At 35.2% G+C, this 21,210-nt stretch overlaps 1 protein-coding gene across 1 annotated transcript in view; it reads right to left on the reverse strand.

The window, feature by feature from the left end:
• PRMT3 (protein arginine methyltransferase 3) overlaps positions 1 to 21,210 on the reverse strand; it is a 131,066-nt gene that overhangs the window by 87,370 nt on the left and 22,486 nt on the right. Inside the window, exons 9-10 of the mRNA XM_021685855.2 lie at positions 18,421 to 18,542; positions 16 to 115 (exon numbers count right to left, since the gene is read on the reverse strand). Of these exons, the coding sequence (XP_021541530.1) occupies positions 16 to 115; positions 18,421 to 18,542 (222 nt within the window). The remainder of the gene's footprint in view (positions 1 to 15; positions 116 to 18,420; positions 18,543 to 21,210) is intronic.

Here is a 21,210-nt window from a genome sequence, read left to right on the forward strand (position 1 = left end):
TTTGCAAACACTTACCATCCACTCAGATATAATAACATCTACTTTTTCTACAGGAAGGCAAACTTCTTCAATCTTTCCTTTAATTAGTATAATAGTATCTTCAAGTTTATTTAGTCTGAAAATTATCATAATGAAATAAATTAGTATGGTAAACAGACTCAGAAAACTAGTTAAATTACATAATTTGTTGGTAACTGTTCGTATTATTTTGTATGTTCAAAGTTTGTTTGATTATTCCCTGAACACTAGAATTACTTTTTGATCACTGCATAAATGTCCAAGAATGTTTCTGATTAATATGGCAATACCCTGAACCCATACTGAAAACTTCAGCCTGAAAAAAATCTGAATTTTATCAAGAACACATGTCAATAAAGTTATGTTTTGTTTTGTTTTGTTTTTAAGGGAGGGGTGGAAAGAGACATACAGACCAGACAACAAGAGTACATTTTAAAGGCAAGTAGTGTTTCACAGTGGAGAGAGAACTGAGCTCTAGATCCTCTCGTAATTGTCAGCTAAGTGATCTTCATCAAATTATATCATAATCTTCTGAGCCAGTGTGCTCCATGTGTAAAAGAGAATGATGATGCCTGACCTATCTACTTGACAGCTGATTATGAGAATCAAATATTTGTGAAAGCAGCACATACATTCTCAGCACATATTTCCTCAAAATATTACATGCTGCATAGAACCTGACCTATCTACTACAATCTTAAATTATTTAACCTTGTCCACTGACACTCATTAGGTATTTTTATATGCTTGATCTAAGACTAGTGCATATTTTCCACCTTCCTTTTAAAATATGAAATAGATAAGGAGATAATTTCAGAGTTAAAAGCAAGCTGCTAAGTTTATATCTAGTTAAACTCTCAATCCTCAGAGGATGTACATCTAAATTACAAAGGATTTTTTCTGCTAACAAAGGAGGATGTCCTTCCCCAACTTCACTGAGGTATTATTTACATAAAATTAAATGCATTCATTTAAAGGGTAAATTTTGTCGACTTTTACAAAAGAGACATTTGAGTGATTGCTATCATCATCAATATATAGAACATATCTACCTCCTCGAAAATATTCATTAGCACTCCTTCCCAGAAAATCCTCCTGTTCACAGGCAAACATCGATTTTCTCTCTTTCACTACATATTAGATTTGTATTTTGTAGAGTTTCTTATAAATGGAATCATAGCAAATGTACCTTTTTGTGTGTGGTTTCATTTCAATACTTTTTAGATTCATGCATACTTTTGTGTATATCACTAGTGCATTCCCTATTGTTGCTTAGTATTCCTGTGTGGATAAAACAATTTTGTTGATCCACATACCCGTGAATGGAATTCTGGATTGTTTCTAGCTTTCGGTTATAATGAAAAATGCTACCATAAACATTTGTGTACAAGTAAAATTGTTCTGTCAAATGAAAGTACCTAACTTTTAAAGAAACTGTCAATCTGTTTTACAAAGTGCATATACAGTTTTATATTCCACCAGCAATGTATATGTACATTCTTGTTGCTTCACATCCTTGTCAACACTTAGTATTGTTAAGCTTTTAGATTTTAACTGTGTGATGAGATCTCATCATTGTTATAAACTGCATTTTTCTAATGATCAAGCATTTTTTCCCATGTGCTTACTGGCCATATCCCTACATTGCCTTTTATTCCAATTTTTTGCCCATTTAAAAAATCAAGTCAGCTGTATTCTTATTGAATTTTAGGAGTTCTTAACATATCCTAGATAAAAACCTTCTGAGATTTATGTGTAGTAAATAATTTCCACCATTCTGTGGCTTTTTTTTAATAGTATATTTTGAAGAGCTAGTTTTTAATTCTGACAATGACCAATTAATATTTTTTTTCTTTTGTGGTTCATTTTTGCCTACATCAAGTCTTTTCACCTGTATTCTTCTAAAACTTTTGTTTCCATTTGAATTAATTTTTCCACATAGTATCATGTTCATTTTCTTCCATAATAATACCGACTGATATGGTGGAAAAACTATTACAAGGGATAGTTTCAACTTCCCTGAAGAAAAAGAATCACTAACCCAAAGGATTACTTTGGTATCTTTGTCAAAAATTAATTAATCATATATGTGTAAGTTTATTTCTGGACTTTCAATTCTGCCTCAACATTTAAATATGCATCCTTATGCCAACACAACAGTTTCTTGATTACTACAACTTTAAATTAAGTCATAAAATCTGACAGTATACATCCTTCAACTTTATCCTTCTTTTAAAAAATTCTCTTAGCTATTCTAGGTCATTTGTGTTTTCAAATGAATTTTAGCATCAGCTCTTGGTAATGTAATGCACTTTTCAGTGTTAATATCTTAGACATACTTTGTTAAATTTACCCCTAAATGTTTGATGATTTTGGTTGTACTGTAAATACTAAATACTATATATTTATTTAAGTTTCAATGTCTACTTGTTTGGGACTACTAATAAAAAGTATAATTAATTTTCATATTTTCACCTTAAATCCCGTAACTGTGGGATTTTTAGTGGTTATTTTATATATTTCTTTTTTTAACATTTTACTCCTTTATTTTCTTTATAGTTAACATACAGAGTTATATTAGTTTCAGGTGTACAACATGGTGATTTATAAATTTCTTAGGATTCTACATGTATATGATGTCATTTGGGAGTCATGAAAGTTTTACTTCCTTCAAATCTTTTATTTCCTTTTCTTGGTTTATTGCACTTTAAGTTAGATTCCCCAAGACAACAGTGAATAGAAGTGGTGAGAGTGTACATCCCCTGCATTCATTAACTGTTATCAAAAATGACACTACCTATCTTTATCAGGTAACAAAGGTCCTTTTTTTGCTAGTTTGCTGAATTTTCCTCATGAGTTTCAAATTTTGACATATAACTTTTCTGCACCTATTAAGATGATTCTACAGTTTTTCTTTCCTTTCTGTTAATATGATAAGTTATATTGACTTTCAAATGTTAAACTTACCTTGCCTTCCTAAGATAACTCCACTTGGTCATAGCTTATTATCCTGGATGGATTCAATCTGCTAATTTTCTGTTAAAAACATTTCCATCTCCTAGACTTACCATGGTGATTATTCTGTAATGTATATAAATGTCTAATCACTACACTGTACACCTGAAACTAATACTGTATATCAAATCTACTTCAATTAAAAAAGTATGTTTCCCTTTAAAAAATAAGAAAACAGGACGCCTGGGTGGCTCAGTCGGTTAAGCCTCTGTCTTCGGCTCAGGTCATGATCCCAGGGTTCTGGAATCGAGTCCCACATCTGGTTCCTTGCTCAGCAGGGAGCCTGCTTCTCCCTCTGCCTGCCACTCCCCCTGCTTGTACTCTCGTGCTCTCTCCCACGCTCTCTCTCCAGCAAATAAATAAATAAAATCTTAAATTTTATGTTCATAGGGATGTTCATCTATGTTCATAGGGATACTGGTATGTAGTTTATTTTCTTGGAATATCTGTCTGACTTTAGTATCACTGTAATATCAGCCTTATAAATTATGTTGTGAAGGGTTCTGTCCACCTCCAAGAGTTTAGTATTACTTCTTCATTAAATGTTATGAGAAATTTGCTATTTGAGCCTGCAGTTTAATTTTGGAAGGACTGTAATTACCAACTTATTTTATTTATTTATTTAAGATTTTATTTATTTATCTGAGAGAGAGAGATAGTGAGAGAGAGAGCCCAAGTAGGGGGAAAGGGAGAAGCAGGCTTCCCACTGAGCAGGGAGCCTGATGCAGGGCTCGATCCCAGGACCCTGGGATCATGATATGAGCCAAAGGCAGACGCTTAACACACTGAGCCACCCAGGCAACCACGAACTCATTTTATTTACTAGATCTAGGTATATTCAGATTTTCTAGTTCTTCTTGAATCAATTTTGGTAACTGTCATTTTTCAGAGTATTTTTCCATTTTACCTAAATTGTCATTATTGATTGACGTAAAGGTGTCTGTAATATTCCTTCATTATCCTTTGTCTAGAGGATCTGTAGTGATGTTCCCATCTTCAATCCTAATATTGATAATTTGTATCTTTTCTTCTCGATAATTCTAGTTAGAGATTTATTAATGTTATCTTCTTTAAATAAATTTCATTTTCATTAATTTTCTCTATTATTTTGTTTTGTATTGCACTGATCTCTGTCTTTACTTGCTTTCTTGGGTATATTTCACTTTTCTTTCTCTACCATATCTTAAGATGGAAGATTAGATCATGGATTTTAAATGTTTCTTCTTTTCTAATATAAGCATTTAAAACTTTAAATTTCCTCTTGGGTATGGCTTTAGCTGTATCCCACAAATTCTGATACACTGTGCTTTTAATGCACTTCAAAATATTTTCTAAATTCTTTCTCTTGTTATTTCTTCTTTGAACCATGGGTTGGTTATTTAGAAGTGTGCTATTTAACTGCAGCACAAGTGACACACAAACTTTAAAATATTTACTATCTGGCCATTTACAGAAAAGGCTTGCCAACACTTGCTTTAGAGCACTACAGAAGCATAGCTAAGACTATACAGTAAGAAGATCTAGAACAGAAATAAATGAGGTCACAGAAAGAGAAGAAATAAAAATCCTTGAAGAAATAAAGGATGAGGGACACCTTCATTGTGCACTCTTTGTTGAAGATTTTGTCTTTGTTTTTGATTTATTGAAGCTGTACTGTAATGTATGGCTTTAAAAGAAATTAGTCTTAGATTCTTTGGATTCATCTATGGCTTAATGCTTTTTGTCAATTGTAGAAAATTCTCATCCTTTCTCTTTTTTTTAAAAGATTTTATTTATTTATTTGCCAGAGAGAGTGAGAGAGTGTGAGAGTACAAGCAGGGGGAGCGGCAGGCAGAGGGAGAAGCTAGTTCCCCGCTGAGCAAGGAGCCTGATGTGGGACTCGATCCCAGGACCCTGGGATCATGACCTGAGCTGAAAGCAGACACTGAACTGACTGAGCGACAGACACTGAACTGACTGAGCCACCCAGGTGTCCCTCATCCCTCCAATAAAAATAAGTTACTCTGACACATGACTTCTTAATAGCAACAACAGAAACCAGAAGGTAAGGAATGATAATACCAATGAACGAGAGCAGAGGTGGGAAAACTTTTTATTAAATTCTCAAATAAAAAATATTTTAGACTCCCAGGCCATATGGTTTCTGCTGCAACCATTCAAGTTTTATTGTTGGATAAAAGCAGCAATAGACAATATGTAAACAAAAGGGCACGGCTTGTCCTAACTTTATTTACAAAACAGGTGACTGGTCCATGGCTGAAGTTTACGGACTTCCATACTAGAGCATTATCACACCAACCCAGAATCGCCATGCAGAGAAAAATATCTCCAAAACAGAAGCAGATTATATTTTGAGCAAACCAACACCATTTTGATTTTGTTTGGCTACAGCCATAAGTGCAGAAAATGTTAAAGAATTAGTTCAGGAAGAAGGAAAATGATCTGAGATAGTCAGTGAAATATGAAGGAATAAGAAAAGAGGATGGACTTACGGGTGAGTGAATACAAAGGATCATGAACCACAGATTCTAACCAGGGTCAAGCTTTACAATTTCAAAAATACAGGCAATTAAGAGGTCCTAATTAGAGAGAAGTCTGGGACATTAAAGGCAGATGCTTTGGTCTTCCCTGCTCTACGTCAGGCATGTACTCTCTCACCCAGTGTAGACATGATCTCTAAGTAAGGAGCCCCTCTCCATGTACCAGATTGTTCCCTACTATATGAGTCTCTTGATTGCTAATATCTTTGAAATTATTAATGAAGTTTAATACTGGGTAATATCTCTGGGTAATCAGGTTTGTGTGAATTTAATGGAAAATATGTTAGCTCAGGGTAGTGCTATTAGGAGAACTCTCATACAGATCCATGAATCACAAAGGCTCAGGGTACTTTTTAAACCAGGAAAAGAAGGGGACTAAAAAAATAGAAGGATCTAATCCTCAGATGGTTACCAAGACATCTTTGGTATGAAATGGGAAAACTCAGACTCGGAGAAACTGGCCACTGGCCTGGCAGGGATTCGTGGGCAGAGGAGAATACACTGAAAAGTTCTACTCTCTGGCTGTTACTAGCATGTCTGATAAATGCTAGTCCTTTCAGGGAGGAGATAATACCAAGAGAAAAAAAAACCTGTAAGAACAGTTTTTCCTCTCACTGGAAGGCCTCCTTATGCTTATATGGCTACCTGGGGAGATGAAGTATCCACTAGGAAAGTAATGAACTTAAGGCTATGGGTTATCCCAAAGATGATATAGGTAGATGGAGGACAAAATCAGAGGACTCCTGAGTACTGAGCCTATTTTGTGAAAGAAATAGAGCATTTCACAAAGACGTACCAGAAAAGCCTAGTGAATCATTACTGGCATGGACAATCAGGAGGATGCATCACTTATTTTATATACAACAGAGTAGAAAGGATTACTTGGGTTGATGATAGATCCATATGTTGCAGTGAACAGGTGCTTCTAGGTGGTACAACAACTAAACTGCTCAGTAAGTAAGAGCTGGGCTACAGTACACCTACCCCATGAGGGTAACTGCTCTGCCTTCTTCCCAACACACAGATAGTCCTCTAAAGCAGAAGGAATGCTGTGTGTGCAAGTAAACTTAGACTGACTTTACAGTAACAATATAATTGAATGCTACTGACAGAGATGATGATAGATGTGGAATTCAGTGACTCCTCATTCTTGAGCATTTTATGCAACCTTGTAATATGTAATCAAGAGGTAGTATCTGATTACTTTAATTACCAAGAATGGGACTGCATGATGTTGCTGACATACAAAAGAAAGGGGGAGTGACAAAAGAAAAAATGGAGGAAACAAAAACCAGCTCACTGAGAAGGACAGTTTATATGGCTTTGGAAAAACAGTGTGAAAAAGAGCAATTAGATGAGGTCTCTACTAAGGAGTTAGCAACAAGCTTTGTAGAGGATGGTTCATATCCTAGTAGGGTCATTAGGGTCTTTACAGGCTTATTCTAAGCAGAAATTATTGCAGAAAATGTTATAAGAAGAAGTTAAAACAGCTGACTTGTGATTCATGCACAACTTTTATTGTGGGATATTCAACCCATGGGTGAATTTTCCATTAAAAGTGAATTAATGTCCTTGCATTATCCAGGAGGTTAGAAACATTAACAATATACTTTGACATATTTTAATTTCCAATGTCTGTTTCATGTTCCTTATAGAAATACAATTGATATTTGTATATTAATTTGTATTCAGCATCTTGATAATTTTATTACTGGAATAATTTATTTATAGTTTATTTCTAAAGTCCATATTTATAAACATACCATTAGTGAATATGAATAGTTTTCTTTTTTCATTTTCAATTCTCATAGCTTTCTTTTATTGCCTTGCTGTACTGGGATCTCCTTTACAGAGTTAACAGAAGAGGTGATGGCAGGTACCTCTGTCTTGTTCCTGAACTTAAAGCAAATGTTTTCAATGCTTCATCAAGATATGGGCCATAGGGCTTGTGTTTTTTTGTAGATACAATATATCATGTTAGGACATTCCTTTTTAGCTCTAGTTTGCTAAGCATTGTAATACATGGATAATTGAATGGATATGGAATTTTATCAAACCATTTTTTCTGCATCTATTGAGATGATCTCAGTAGACTGTTCTGGCTGATGTTCTCATACTTAACCAACCTTATATTCTTGGGATAAACTTTACCTTCCAATATATTGCTCAATTAGTTTTCTAATATTTTGATTAAGATTTTTGCATGTATGTTCATGAATGAGTAATCTGTAATTTTCTGTTCTACTGCCTTAGTAGAATTTCAGTATAAAGGTTATACTGCCCTCATGTATGGGTGCTTGATTCCTGACAAAGATGAATGACACTGCAAAACAGAGAGGAAAGAACGGTCTCTGTAATAAGTGAGACTGGGACAACTAGGTCATTGAAACAGATTACAAAAAAACAAAACAAAACAAAAAACAAAAGAATAAAACTGGATCACTACTTCATTCCATATACAAAAACAATGCCCAAGAGATTACAGGCCTAAATGTAAAACACAACTATAAAGCATTTACAAACGAATATAGGAGAGTATCTCCATAAAGTTTCTTACTCAGCTCACAAATAGCCTTAAACAAGAATTTTGCTCTGTGGAAATTGAGAATTTCAGTACATCAAAAGACACTATGAAGAAAGTGAGAAGGCATGCAAGAATGAGAGAAGACATCTGCATTACATAAAACCTATAAACAACTAAAATTTTAAAAATATAAAGATCGTTTACAAATAAAGGAGAAGATCCAACTCAACAAAAATCTGAGAAAAGGTATCAACAGATATTTCACAGAAAAGGAAACTCAAATGGCCAATAATCACCTAAAAAGGTGCTTGGCCTCATTAATCATCACAGAAATGCAAATTTAAGTTGCAATGAGGTGCTATAAGACCAACTGGAAAAAAATAGAAAAGATAAGACAATACCAACCAGAACTGTTATGTACAAAAAGTTTGTAAGAAAATTTTTCATAATAGCTCTAACCTGGAAAACTAAAAAATGTCCATCAGGAACAGATCAGAAAATTGTGATATAGTCATCCACAGCATTCTTTACAATAATAAACATGAATGAACTATTACACATACCATGAAGAACACTAAAAAAAATGTTGAGCAAAACAAGCTAGACAAAAAAAAATGCATATCATTTTGTTTATTTAAAAATCAGAGTTGAGTAAACCATTTAGATGGATGGCGATGTAAGTAGTTAAAGTATAAAGCACACAAAAGAAGTAATTACTATCAAAGTCAAGACGGTAGCTCCTCAATCAGGCAAGGGCAGCATCTGACTGAAAAGGGCAAATGGAGGTGGGTGGGATTCTACCTATAGTGTGGTAATGTTCTATTTCTTGTTATTTATGTACTTTTAATACATATGTTACATTTCACACAAAAATTAAAAAAAAGGGATGCTTTATCATATTTGGGTTTTTTTTTCAAATAAGTACTTAATAAAATTCTTTCTGATAAAACTGCTGTAGTTGCTTACTATTTACTGAAATACATATATATATATTTTTAAAGACTTTATTTATTTGACACAGAGAGAGACACAGCGAGAGAAGGAACACAAGCAGGGGGAGTGGGAGAAGGAGAAGCAGGCTTTCCACGGAGCAGGGAGCCCAATGCGGGGCTCGATCCCAGGACCCTGGGATCATGACCTGAGCCGGAGGCAGACGCTTAACGACTGAGCCATCCAGGCGCCCTATTTACTGAAATATTTATTAAGGCTCTTACAGTTACAAACACTTCAAAGGAAACAAAAAGTGAGCTTCTTAAAAGAGCAAAATGTTCCCATTGCCTAGAAATATCTTCAGAATGCTAATGCTGAAACAAGATGTGTTCTGTAAGAGGCCATCTGCTCAGGCTGTTTATTGTCTGCTACAAGTCATAATCCTACTTGCATCAGTAATTACTTGTTCAAATATAAATATAACAGGAAAGATTAAGATTTCAGGCAATACACAGAAAAAAGACAAAGGCCATAATTCCCAGTAATTCTGTATTAAACAGCTCAACACAGGTATCATTCACATAGATAACCTCTTTCTTGAGACTGCTCATCTTAATCACCACCTGATTTCCCATTCATGAAAAAAACTATACTTTTTACTGACTTTTCTCAAGTGGCTACTCACTAAACCTTTCTTTAGCATAAAAGCATGCCAAAAATTCTATCTCTAGAATCACCTGCTCAGAAACTAGCATAGCTTTAATCTACAGAAATATGACACTGTAATAAGAACAGTATTTTAATAAGTCTCTTAACTAATCTAGTAAGTACTGAAATCATCTATTTTTCTGAGTGAAAATTTTGTTAGGAAATAAGATGGGAAAGTATTGGTTGTTCTATCGTAAAAGTAGCAATTTAACTTTTATTTCATGATACAGGAACATCAGCATGATTAATTATCTTATACTGGGCATACAGAGATGAAAGACACAGTCCACACATTTAAGAACATGGTCTAAGGGAGAGAGAATAGTAAACAGCATAGGGTATCACAGAGCTTATATAAAAAGCCCTGAAGTAAGTGAGGGACATTTGAGTTCAACCGGGAAAAGAGCACCCACAAAAACATATATACATATATATATATGTGTATATATATGTAAGGGATATATATATATATGTAAGGGAGGGTCATCTCTGTGTGCACGTGTCTGTGTGTGTATAAGAGAAATGGCAAATTTGAAGAACTATAAATAGTTCACTATGATTAGAGCAATAAGAAGTATACAGTGACAAAGTTGAGAGGTAGAGGTGATACTCAAGAGTCTAGATTTTATTTAAAGGCAGTAAAGAGTCATTTCAGGATTTTTCAGAATGGGAAACATAGGATCAAATGTGTAATGTCCTTCTGTCCAATGTGACTTAGATTAAAGACCTGGTGTAGGTCCAAAGAAGAACATGGTCTAGTAGGGAGATAAATAAAAGCAGCATAAAGCATCACAGAAGTTCATGCAATGAAGACCTGTAATCAAGCAAGTGGCATTTAAAGTTTGTGACAAAATTCATCTAGAAGAATACATGAGTGATAAGGAAGGGCAGGGAGGGAATATCCTGATATAAAAATGTATAAGGTTTACGTAATAGTACTTTGCTTTCATTTCACTATGGCACCCAAACACAGATACTTCTCTTTTGTTCCCAAAGCACAACGAAATGACAATAAAGCAATGTAAAATACAGTAAATTGATAAATGCATAAAGATTTTAGAAGGTGATATCAAAGAAGCAAAGATTCTGATAATTTAGTGGGAGAATAAACTATATTGGTAAACTTGTCAAGAAGGCTCCAGTGCTTGGTGCATACAGCAGAGATTAGAATGGAGGTAGAGGCTGTTCTTCACAACACAGAGCCCTGGGGTTAAGAGGTATACAAGGTAGAAGTGACAGACACTGAAAAATCAATGGAAGAAAGGGAGGGTTCCCTCCACTCCCCTCAGAAACAAAACACATTCCAGCTACCTTTATTAAAAAAATCTAGTCCTCTATTCATAAATGCGAACAAAAAAACAAGGATTCTTTTTTTTTTTTTAAGATTTTATTTATTTATTTGACACAGAGAGAACACAAGCAGGGGGAGCTGCAGAGGGAAAGGGAGAAGCAGGCTCCCCACCAAGCAGGGAGCCCGACATGGGGCTCGATCCCAGGACCCTGGGATCATGCCCTGAGTCGAAGGCAGACACTTAACAGACTGAGCCACCCAGGTGCCCCAAAAAACAAGGATTCTTAACCATCTGACACAAATGGCAGATGTAAGTATATCCCATGAAAAATAAATACTACCAGGCAGATCATTTCAAATGCAGGCCCCAGACATGGGAGTCAGAATAAGGCTTGTATTCCTCGAATACAATGAACTGCTTCCCTCCCAACTACACTACAGGTGTGTAGTTGTGGAATTCCTAACATTGAGAACATTTATTGTTTAAAATTAGCAATAACTCAGCTTCTAATACAATGAAAAAAAAAAAACGATGAAAAGAATTGTCTGGATTCAAGCAGAGAAAATGGGCTTTCAGGTTTGATGCTGATTTGCTTTGTTTGATGTCCCAGGTCTTGAAAATTCATTAATTTATAAATTCATTCATTAAATAAGTATTTAAATTGAATACCTACTATATGCCACATTACCTTTCCTGGTGGTAAAAAAAGAGAGAAATCCCTATCTAACCTTGAGGAGCTGAAATTTCACATTTCTATGTATTTCATAGACCTAAAGCTCCTGACCTAAAGCTTTAAAAATTTACAAAATGCTGATAGTGATCTCTCATACTAGGATCACAGGTAATCTTTAGTTTCTTCTTTATCATCTCTTATGTCTTCCCAACACAAAACACATCCCTTTCCCCTTTCTTTTTTACTTAAAGGGGAGGAGAATTGAGGAGGGAAATCAGTCTGGCTGCCCTGGAGAGAACAGATGACACCCGCTGGGAGGCAAAGGCAACGTACAAATAACCGAGCTGGTTACACGCAGCTGTATGAATTCAGGTGAGAAATTTAAGAATGGGAACTAAGACATGGATTCAAGACACGTCAATAATAGACGAGGAATGGATTTGAGAAACATTAAGGATTCTCAGTTAACAGGATTATCTCCAACAGGAATGTTGGTAAAAAAGAAGCAAAGGTTAAGTATGAATCCCAGGTTTTCAATTTTTACCCATGAGAAAAGCATCAATGCAGGTCTATTCTCTCAGGTCTTATCTCTGTAACCATGGCAATAATTCTTGACCAAACTCTAACAAAAGTCCTGAACATTCACATAATTATTGTGTAATGATGCTATTCTATATGCCCTAAGCCATGGACCAGGATCAACCAGGATGACAGCATGTTTAAAGGAAACATGAATATTCCTGATGTGTACCTGGTGTCTGACATGCATTTACACCATGGCGGGGGGTGGGGGGGCGGGTCATAGAGCAGGTGCCTGTATGACTAGCTCTCTTTGAGAACTATGGACTCTTGTTTGTTTGTTTGTTTTAAAGATTTTATTTATTTATTTGACAGAGAGAGACACAGTGAGACAGGGAACACAAGCAGGGGGAGTGGGAGAGGGAGAAGCAGGCTTCCCGCGGAGCAGGGAGCCGGATGTGGGGCTCGATCCCAGGACCCTGGGATCATGACCTGAGCCAAAGGCAGACGCTTAACGACTGAGCCACCCAGGCGCCCCGAGAACTATGGACTCTTAAAACTCAAGCAAACTTCGTCAGGCAGAGACATCTTACATGTGTCTCTGAGACTTGCAGCTAGAGAGAAAAGTACATCTTGTGTGACTCTTGCAAAGAAAGGATTACTTGGGAGCCTCTCTCTACATGACCTCTTTACTGATGGATATCTTTTTCTTGCTGTCCCTGAACTGTGTCTTCTGCTATAATAAATCTTAACTGTGAATACAACTTTATATTGAGTTTTAGGAGTTTTCCCAGTCAACTACTGGACTACTGGGTAGTCATGAGACCTTCAAAACAGGATCACTGAGTGGGAGGGAAATTAAGGGTTTGGTGGGGTGGGAAAAGAAATGAATTTAATTTTCTTGTACAGTGCCTTGATCATCTTCATTACCTTCATAAGAATTCTATGGCTTTTGAGCAGCAAATATATTTTTTACCATTTTAGCCTCATCAGCTGTTCAAAATTCTCTGCAGCTTTAACTCACTCTTCTATGTTATTTCTATTAAATTTAGAAACAAAATATGAAGGAACATCCTTATTTCAAGAATTTATCCTGGTATATTTTGTGATCTTGTTCCAAATCTGATATAGGGGCTACCACTATCTTTAAAATCATTATGTTAAATTCATTCTTCTCAAAGACCTTTATTATGCATTTGCAGTGAATCAGACACTTTGCTAGGTGTTCGGAATAAAAAGATTAAGAAAATACAGCTCCTGTCCTAGAATCCAGAGGACACTTATATAAACATGACAACAGATCAAATATTCTCTGGGCTTTTCTTTGTTTCATTTCTAACAGCATTCTAGATACAGGCAATATAAAAGATTGCATCTTTAATGTCATAGTGAGACTGAAAGTATTGCATTGTAGCTGTATGATGGATCAACCTTCTCATGAAAGCTCCTCTGCAATAATATGCAGAAGTCTGAATAATGAGCTATTCCATGGCCGAGTCAATGAGAAGCCAAAGGCAGCCCAACTAATGGTAAAAATATTACCAGAAGCTATCCCTGCTTCCTGAGGGTGAATACAGTATACAATTGTCTGGCAATTCAATAGCTCTGCTATCCTTAGGTAAGTTTATGTTTCTAAAATGATCATTCACGGGGCGCCTGGGGGGGCTCAGTTGTTAAGTGTCTGCCTTCGGCTCAGGTCATGATCCCAGGGTCCTGGGATCGAGCCCCGCATTGGGCTCCCGGGCAGCGGGAAGCCTGCTTCTCCCTCTCCCACTCCCGCTGCTTGTGTTCCCTCTCTCAGTGTCTCTTTCTGTCAAATAAAAAAACAAAATCTCTTCAAAAAAATAAAATAAAATGATCATTCACTAAAGAGTTCAAAGTACAACAGCACGAATAAGAAACAATTTTCCTTCCTTCCATATTTCAATTTGCGTTCTATTTGCCCCTGCTAATACAACATCTTTGAAAACCTATATTCTACTTTATTCATGTCTGCAACCTCAAAACTGCAAGCCTGACCTTCTTCTTAAGGCCAAACATGTATATATTTATATGTGACATATATATATATGCCCTAATATACATGTCAGTTTACAGTAAAATCAGTATTTACCCCATTCTAAACTCATTTCTTTAGAAATATTAGATCTCTTTTTTAAATAAAGGAACACAAATTATTTTATCATATTTTGAACGTAATTCAAGGACTGTAAACTAAATATATTTAAAAGTAATGAAAAATGCATTTTAAAAGTGTCCCTCAGGGCGCCTGGGTGGCTCAGTTGGTTGAGCGTCTGCCTTCGGCTCAGGTCACGATCCCAGGGTCCTGGGATTGAGCCCTACATCGGGCTCCCTGCTCCGCGGGAAGCCTGCTTCTCCTTCTCCCACTACCCCCTGCTTGTGTTCCCTCTCTCGCTGTCAAATAAATAAAATATTAAAAAAAAAAAAAAGTGTCCCTCTTAGAATTTAAAGTGCTTTTTTACAGATATAAGCTTACAGAATTTTATAGAAACTCTATGTACAGATCTCTGACAAAATAGCCTCAGAAGAGTAAAGACAACTCAGCCTGCTAATTGAAAGAGTTGTTTTCACTGACTGATGATAATTCTAGAAAGCTCCAATATACAATAATAGACAAGTATAAGAGAAGTTGAGAGGGGGTGCCTATGTAGCTCAGTCAGCTGAGCTTCTGACTCTTGACTTCAGCTCAGGTCATGATCGCAGGGTCATGAGATCCAGCCCCAGGTCAGACTCTGTGCTCAGCATGCAGTCTGCTTGAGATTCTCTCTCACTCTCCTTCTGTCTCTCCCAACCGCCCCCCATGGATGCATGAGCTCTCTCTCTCTCTAAAAAAAAAAGAAGAAGAAGAAGAAGAAGAAGATCTTAAAAAAAAAAGAGAGAGAGAGAAGTTGGGAGTAGATTTCAAGGGTGAGTACCGAATAAAACTGGCCAAAGCTTGAAGCTTAATGGTATAAGAGAGTAGAGACTATGAATAATTGAAAAAAAATGCAGAAAACAGAGTCACCATATTTTGGGGGGATAGCTACAATGAATATTTTAGAAACATAACCAACAAAACATAAAATATTATTTGAGGCACTGGTACCAAGCTAAACATACCACTCTTACTACTAATTAATAATATTACAATTACTGATAAAATTTAGTAAGCAATTACATGCCAGCCACTTTGTAAAGCACCATAAATGGATTCAATCCTTATAACAATCTTATGAGATAGTTACCACCATCAACCTCATTTTATAAAGGAAGAAACCAGAGATTAAAGAAGTAATTTTCCCGGGGCGCCTGGGTGGCTCAGTCGTTAAGCGTCTGCCTTCCGCTCGGGTCATGATCCCAGGGTCCTGGGATAGAGCCCCACATTGGGCTCCCTGCTCAGCGGGAAGCCTACTTCTCCCCCTCTCACTCCCCCTGCTTGTGTTCCCTCTCTCGCTGTGCCTCTCTCTGTCAAATAAATAAATAAAATCTTTAAAAAAAAAAAAGAAGTAATTTTCCCATTATTATGTAGCTAATTAATCAAAAACAAAACCAGAAACCAAGTCATGCGATTCTAGATGCTGAGAGAAATGCTATGCTGCCTCCTCAACCAGTAGAACAATGAGCCAGTAAATTGTGAGAATATTAACAGTAAACTGTTTCCTGCATATCCTTTTAGAGAGACACTCACAAATAGGAGAACAGAAGTTCTTTTACCCAACAGTATAAATTTCAAAATTTCAAACGAACAACAAGGGAGAGATGCTTATAGACACTATGGAAATAACTATCTTTCTCACAATATAAATAGGCAAAGGACAGTATCTCCAAAGAAACAGTTTAATGTTGGCTTATCCAAAACAAAATTTATCTAAAGCAAAAAGGTCTGATTTTCAAACTCTATCGGTTCTAAGTAAAGCAAATTACTGAATACAACTAACACATGCCCTGTTAAGTAGTCAAACGGAGATACAGTGCAGTAGATTAGCTGTGAAGATGAACTATGGAGTCAGGCTGCCTGGGATCTAATCCTGGCTCCACAACAAATAAGGAGATTTACTTAATCTCTGCCACAATTTCTTAATCTCTATAATAAGGATAATTATATACTGTAATTATATCTACCTCAAAGGAAATTCAATACAGTGCTAATGTTAGCAATTTTTATTATTAAAATGAAGTACCTAAAACTGAGTGCTAAGTCATTCTCAATAAATGCCCTATGCAAAAGTTCCATACACTGCAGCAGTAAACTTTATATACAATGAATGTGAATATAATCATTATATAAAGATATTTCTAAAAAGGCACCAGAAATTCTATGTGAAATAAAATGAAACAAAACAAAACAATACAAAGTAAAATGAGTGTTATCACTATCCTTTTCTTCCATAAAGGAATTAAAATGAGAGCACATCTAGTCTCACTTTGTAGAAACCAAAAATAAAAATTAATACATAAATGTACATGGTCTTTTATAAGATTAGAGCTTCAAATAGAAATATCTTATCATAATCTTCCTATCAACAATAAGTCTTTGATAATTCTTCTAAAACAATCTCTTGTTTAGAACACTGGTTCTCATATTTGTTTGGATGGCAATGCACAAGCAAGTGAGGGTGCTCTTTATAGAAACCCCAAAATGATGATGATGTCCTTACTGGTATCCTAAGAACTAGGAAAAACTTCACTAGATTACAGAGTTGCCTATATACATGCAACACATACACCATTTTCTCCAGTATGAAAATAATAACCACAAACCCAGAACTATGAAAAATCTAAGCAAGAGCAATGTAATTTTTTCATTAACATTAATTTGGTACTTGTTAATAGTAGTTAACTTTTGAGTAACTATTACGTGCCAAGCAATATGCCAAAGAAATTTATATGTGTATCTTACTTGTAACTTACCTTGCTCATAATCATATGAGGTATTCATTATTATTTTTATTTTGACAGTGAAATAGCAGGTGTCAAAGAGGTTAGATATAATTTAACTGAATTTCAAATAAGTGGTAAGTAGGAGTGAGGTTTCAAACCAATCCTAACTCAAACCTTGCACTTTGAACCACAACACTACACTTCTACATTATGCGATAATATCTAAAAGTTTAAACATCTTACATAACTATATTTAAATTTAATACTATTAAGAAATAATTAATATTAACCAATTTTAAGAACAGAACGTAAGTATCAATGGGAGGACATTTAAGAACTCTTGTTGGGGATTTAATGTATGCAGGTGATTATAGTTAGTAATATTGTATTTATATACTTGAAGGTTGCTAAGAGAGTAGATCTTTTTGTGTTGAAAAAGAAATGGTAATTACATGATGCAATGGAGGTGTTAGCTAATGTTATGGTGGTAGTCATTTTATAATAAACAAAGGTATCGAAGCAATACATTGTATTATCTTAAACTTATACAATGTGATGTGTCAATTATATCTCAACAAAGCAGGGGGAGGCCGTGGGGGAGAGAATTGCTGAGAAGTTCCTATTAGTTATTTACTCTGAAAATTACTCCTAAGTTCCAAGTCTAAGGTGCTTTGTTAAGTATATAGCTAAAGAAATCTAGTTCTATAAGCTGTAGTTCAAATAAAAGGCCTTGCTGTGACATAAGCCAATTGTAAAGTCAATCCTTGATCGATTAACCTAACTTAATTCCTCAAAGAGAGGAGGTATTTTTAGAGAATAAAATTAAGTTTTAGGGGATAAACTAAATCCACTCTGCTTTGTTTGTAGTCATTTCGGAATTTACTTATTTTAATTTGAAGGAGGCACAAAGGTTAGTGTTGTAAAAAAGAAAAAAAAATAACCCTTAGTCTTTAGTCTGATTGTTATTTGCTAAAGGAAACATTACTGAAATAAATATTCAGTTTTGTTGAGTCTTCTAACAATATTACCCTATATGCCAACGATTTCTAATTTTGTATTATTATAATTAGCATATTTATAGCCATAACTGGAAAGATAGGAAATTATATAAAAATAATTCTCATCAATGAGAACTGTGAAAAGATTGTTTATAGCTCAAACATGCCTAGCTCAATCTAACCTAAAATCTTATTATTCTGGAATGAATTTTTACTAAAAGACACATCTTGAGTCTGCACTAGATAGCTATTAAGGACAAGAAGACCTGTCAAATCATCATATTTAAAAATTATCTTAAGTCAAGCCTTAAAATACATCTACCTTATGATATCCATTGCCTGGTAAAGTATTTCAGACTGATCAACTCCAAGAACCTTCTTTGCCCCAGCTTTAGCTGCAAACATAGAGAGAATTCCAGTTCCACAACCAACATCCAGAACTACCTGGTGTAATAAAAAAACAGATGTTACTGAGAAGGTCTAGTATTTTAAGTTCTATTCATATATTTTGACATTACTGGCAAGGAACAGACCACGAAATTTTAAAATTTTACAGATCAACGATGGTAGTAATTTCTATTTGAAGAAACTGAAGGTATCATTACAATGGGTTGTTTAAAATTCTTTTTTTGAGGGGTGTACATAAGTTCTATGCCCAGCGTGGGGCTTGAACTACGACCCCAAGATCAAGAGTCTTGTGCTCTACTAAGCCAGTTGTTTCATATTCTCAATAGCATGTTTGGCCATATTCTGCTACAGTCAGATGCAACAATATAAATTAAAGAGATGTTTTATATGAAATAAGCAATTTCCACAGATTTAATAGGGAAGTATTCTGTTTCTAATTTCCCTACTGTCTGCATGCTCTAATTTAGGCTTAGCAGAAATAAACTTTCTCAAGTTTGAAAGGCAGGAAATAACTTAAGCAGGATAGCCTGATCCAATACAACTAAAAAATGCTCATAAAGGAATCCTACATGTAGAATATTGTCATATCCCCTCCATTTCCAAAATTAAATATTCAACTCATTTAAACAATACAGGTAGAATAAAAATAAATTGGCTTCCAGAACTTCAAAATATAAGTTTTAAAAATGATACTTGGGGCACCTGGGTGGCTCAGCTGGTTAAGCATCTGCCTTCAGCTCAGGTCATGATCCCAGGGTCCTTGGATCGAGCCCCGAAACAGGTTCCCTGTTCAGCAGGGAGCCTGCTTCTCCCTCTCCTCCCAGCTTGTGCTCTCTCACTATATCTGTCTCTCAAATAAATAAATAAAATCTTTAAAAAATAAAAATAAATAAAAATGATACTCATTACCATTGGTGAAGGTAGTAAGAACCAAAGTTTAAGATGATATTGGGAACAGGTAAAAAGCAATTATTTCTAAATCAAGAACTGCATGTTATTTCCAGGATAGTATAGTGAAACCTGCTTGTCAATAAAAAACAAAAACAAATTGCTGAGGACACACATTAAGCAAAGTACAAAGAGATATATACTATTCTGTGAAATTATTGAAAACTGTAGTGCCTTAAGTCTTTCATTATTGATGGTCTAAATCCTATGCACTTATCCCAAAATATGAAATGATTTCAGTATTCTCCTGTAAATATTCACAGTTAAGAGCAGGCACTGATCACAGTGATGGGATACAGCCAAACAAGACCAAGTCCCTGTCTTAATGAAGCTTACCATCTTGTGGAGAAGACCAATGAATAAACAAATACAAAATGTCAGGTAGTAGTGTTATAAAGAAAAATCAAGCATCAGAGTAGAGGTTAGAGCAGGGAAGAGGGGATACATCTTTTCAGAATCTTAAATAGGTCTGTGAATATGTTTCTGACACATGTGAGCACAGAACTGAAGGCAATAAAGGAGCATGCCATGCAGAGATCTGGAGGAGTGTCTTCTGGCCATGGACGATATTAAAGGCAAGGCACAGCAACACCCATGTGGCTAAGCTGGGTGAGAAAAGGTTGCTTGGAGGTGAGGTCAGGGGTTAAGAAGGGCCATATCCCATAGAACTTTTGGATTTTATTCTGAGTAATGGGAAGCTACTGTAAGAAAAATAGAACTAGAATTAAGAATTTATTAAATTGTTCAAGAATTATTTTATTCTTCAACTAGGTAATATAGTTTACACACCAAAAACTGTATTTCTTATTTATCCTTCAAGAGACTTTCTATGCAAATATAACACCATACATTTTTTTCCTTCCCCTTTCTACACAAATCGAAGCATACCCACTGCCCTCGCTACACACTGCTTTTTGTATTTAACAATGTAATGTAGAGATCTTCCTGTATCAATTTACAGAACTTCTTTCTCTCATACAGTTGTATAGGATTCCATACCATGCCTGTACCAGAATCTACTGATCTAGTTCTTTACTGATGGACATTTAGGTAGTTTCTGAAATTTTACTATGATAATCAAAGCTATAAATAACCTTATACCCAACCCCATTCACACATGAATAAATCTATAGATTATATTCCTAAAAGTGAAAACATTGTGTCAGAGAGAATATACATACTTGTAATCGTGGCAGACATAATCAAATAAATTATCTTCCATAGGACAATCCAACCAGCAATGTTTTAAGTGCTGATGGCCTTACAGTTGAGGCTAGCCTATGGAACATATAATGAAACTTTTGGCTTTTTGCCAATCTTGCAAGTACAAAATAATGATATATTGGTCTAGTTAAAACATGCAATTCCATTGTCATGAGGTTTAGCATCATTCCTTATGTTGCAGAGCCATCTGTGGTTCTTTTTTTTTGTAAACTATGTACTTAATATCCTATTTTCCAGTTGTTTTTTCTTATCAAATTTCTAATCAAAATTTTCTTATAAATCTTGTCAAATAACAGTTTTTTGTAAGCGAAGTAGATTAGACCTCTATAATATAACTTGGAATGTTTCTCTCAGCATATATTTTTGTCTTTTGATTCAGCTTACAGTGACTTTTGCAATGTAGAAATTCTTTACTTACAGTAAATCTCATCAGTCATGTCTTCTATGGCTTCCTTCTGGATTTTGATCATAATTAGACTGACCCTCCCCATCTTCTTCCCTATTTCATCCTCATATATTTCCTTCTAGTTCA

The sequence above is a fragment of the Neomonachus schauinslandi genome, chromosome 11 (assembly GCF_002201575.2).
Source record: "Neomonachus schauinslandi chromosome 11, ASM220157v2, whole genome shotgun sequence".
Lineage (NCBI taxonomy): Eukaryota > Metazoa > Chordata > Mammalia > Carnivora > Phocidae > Neomonachus > Neomonachus schauinslandi.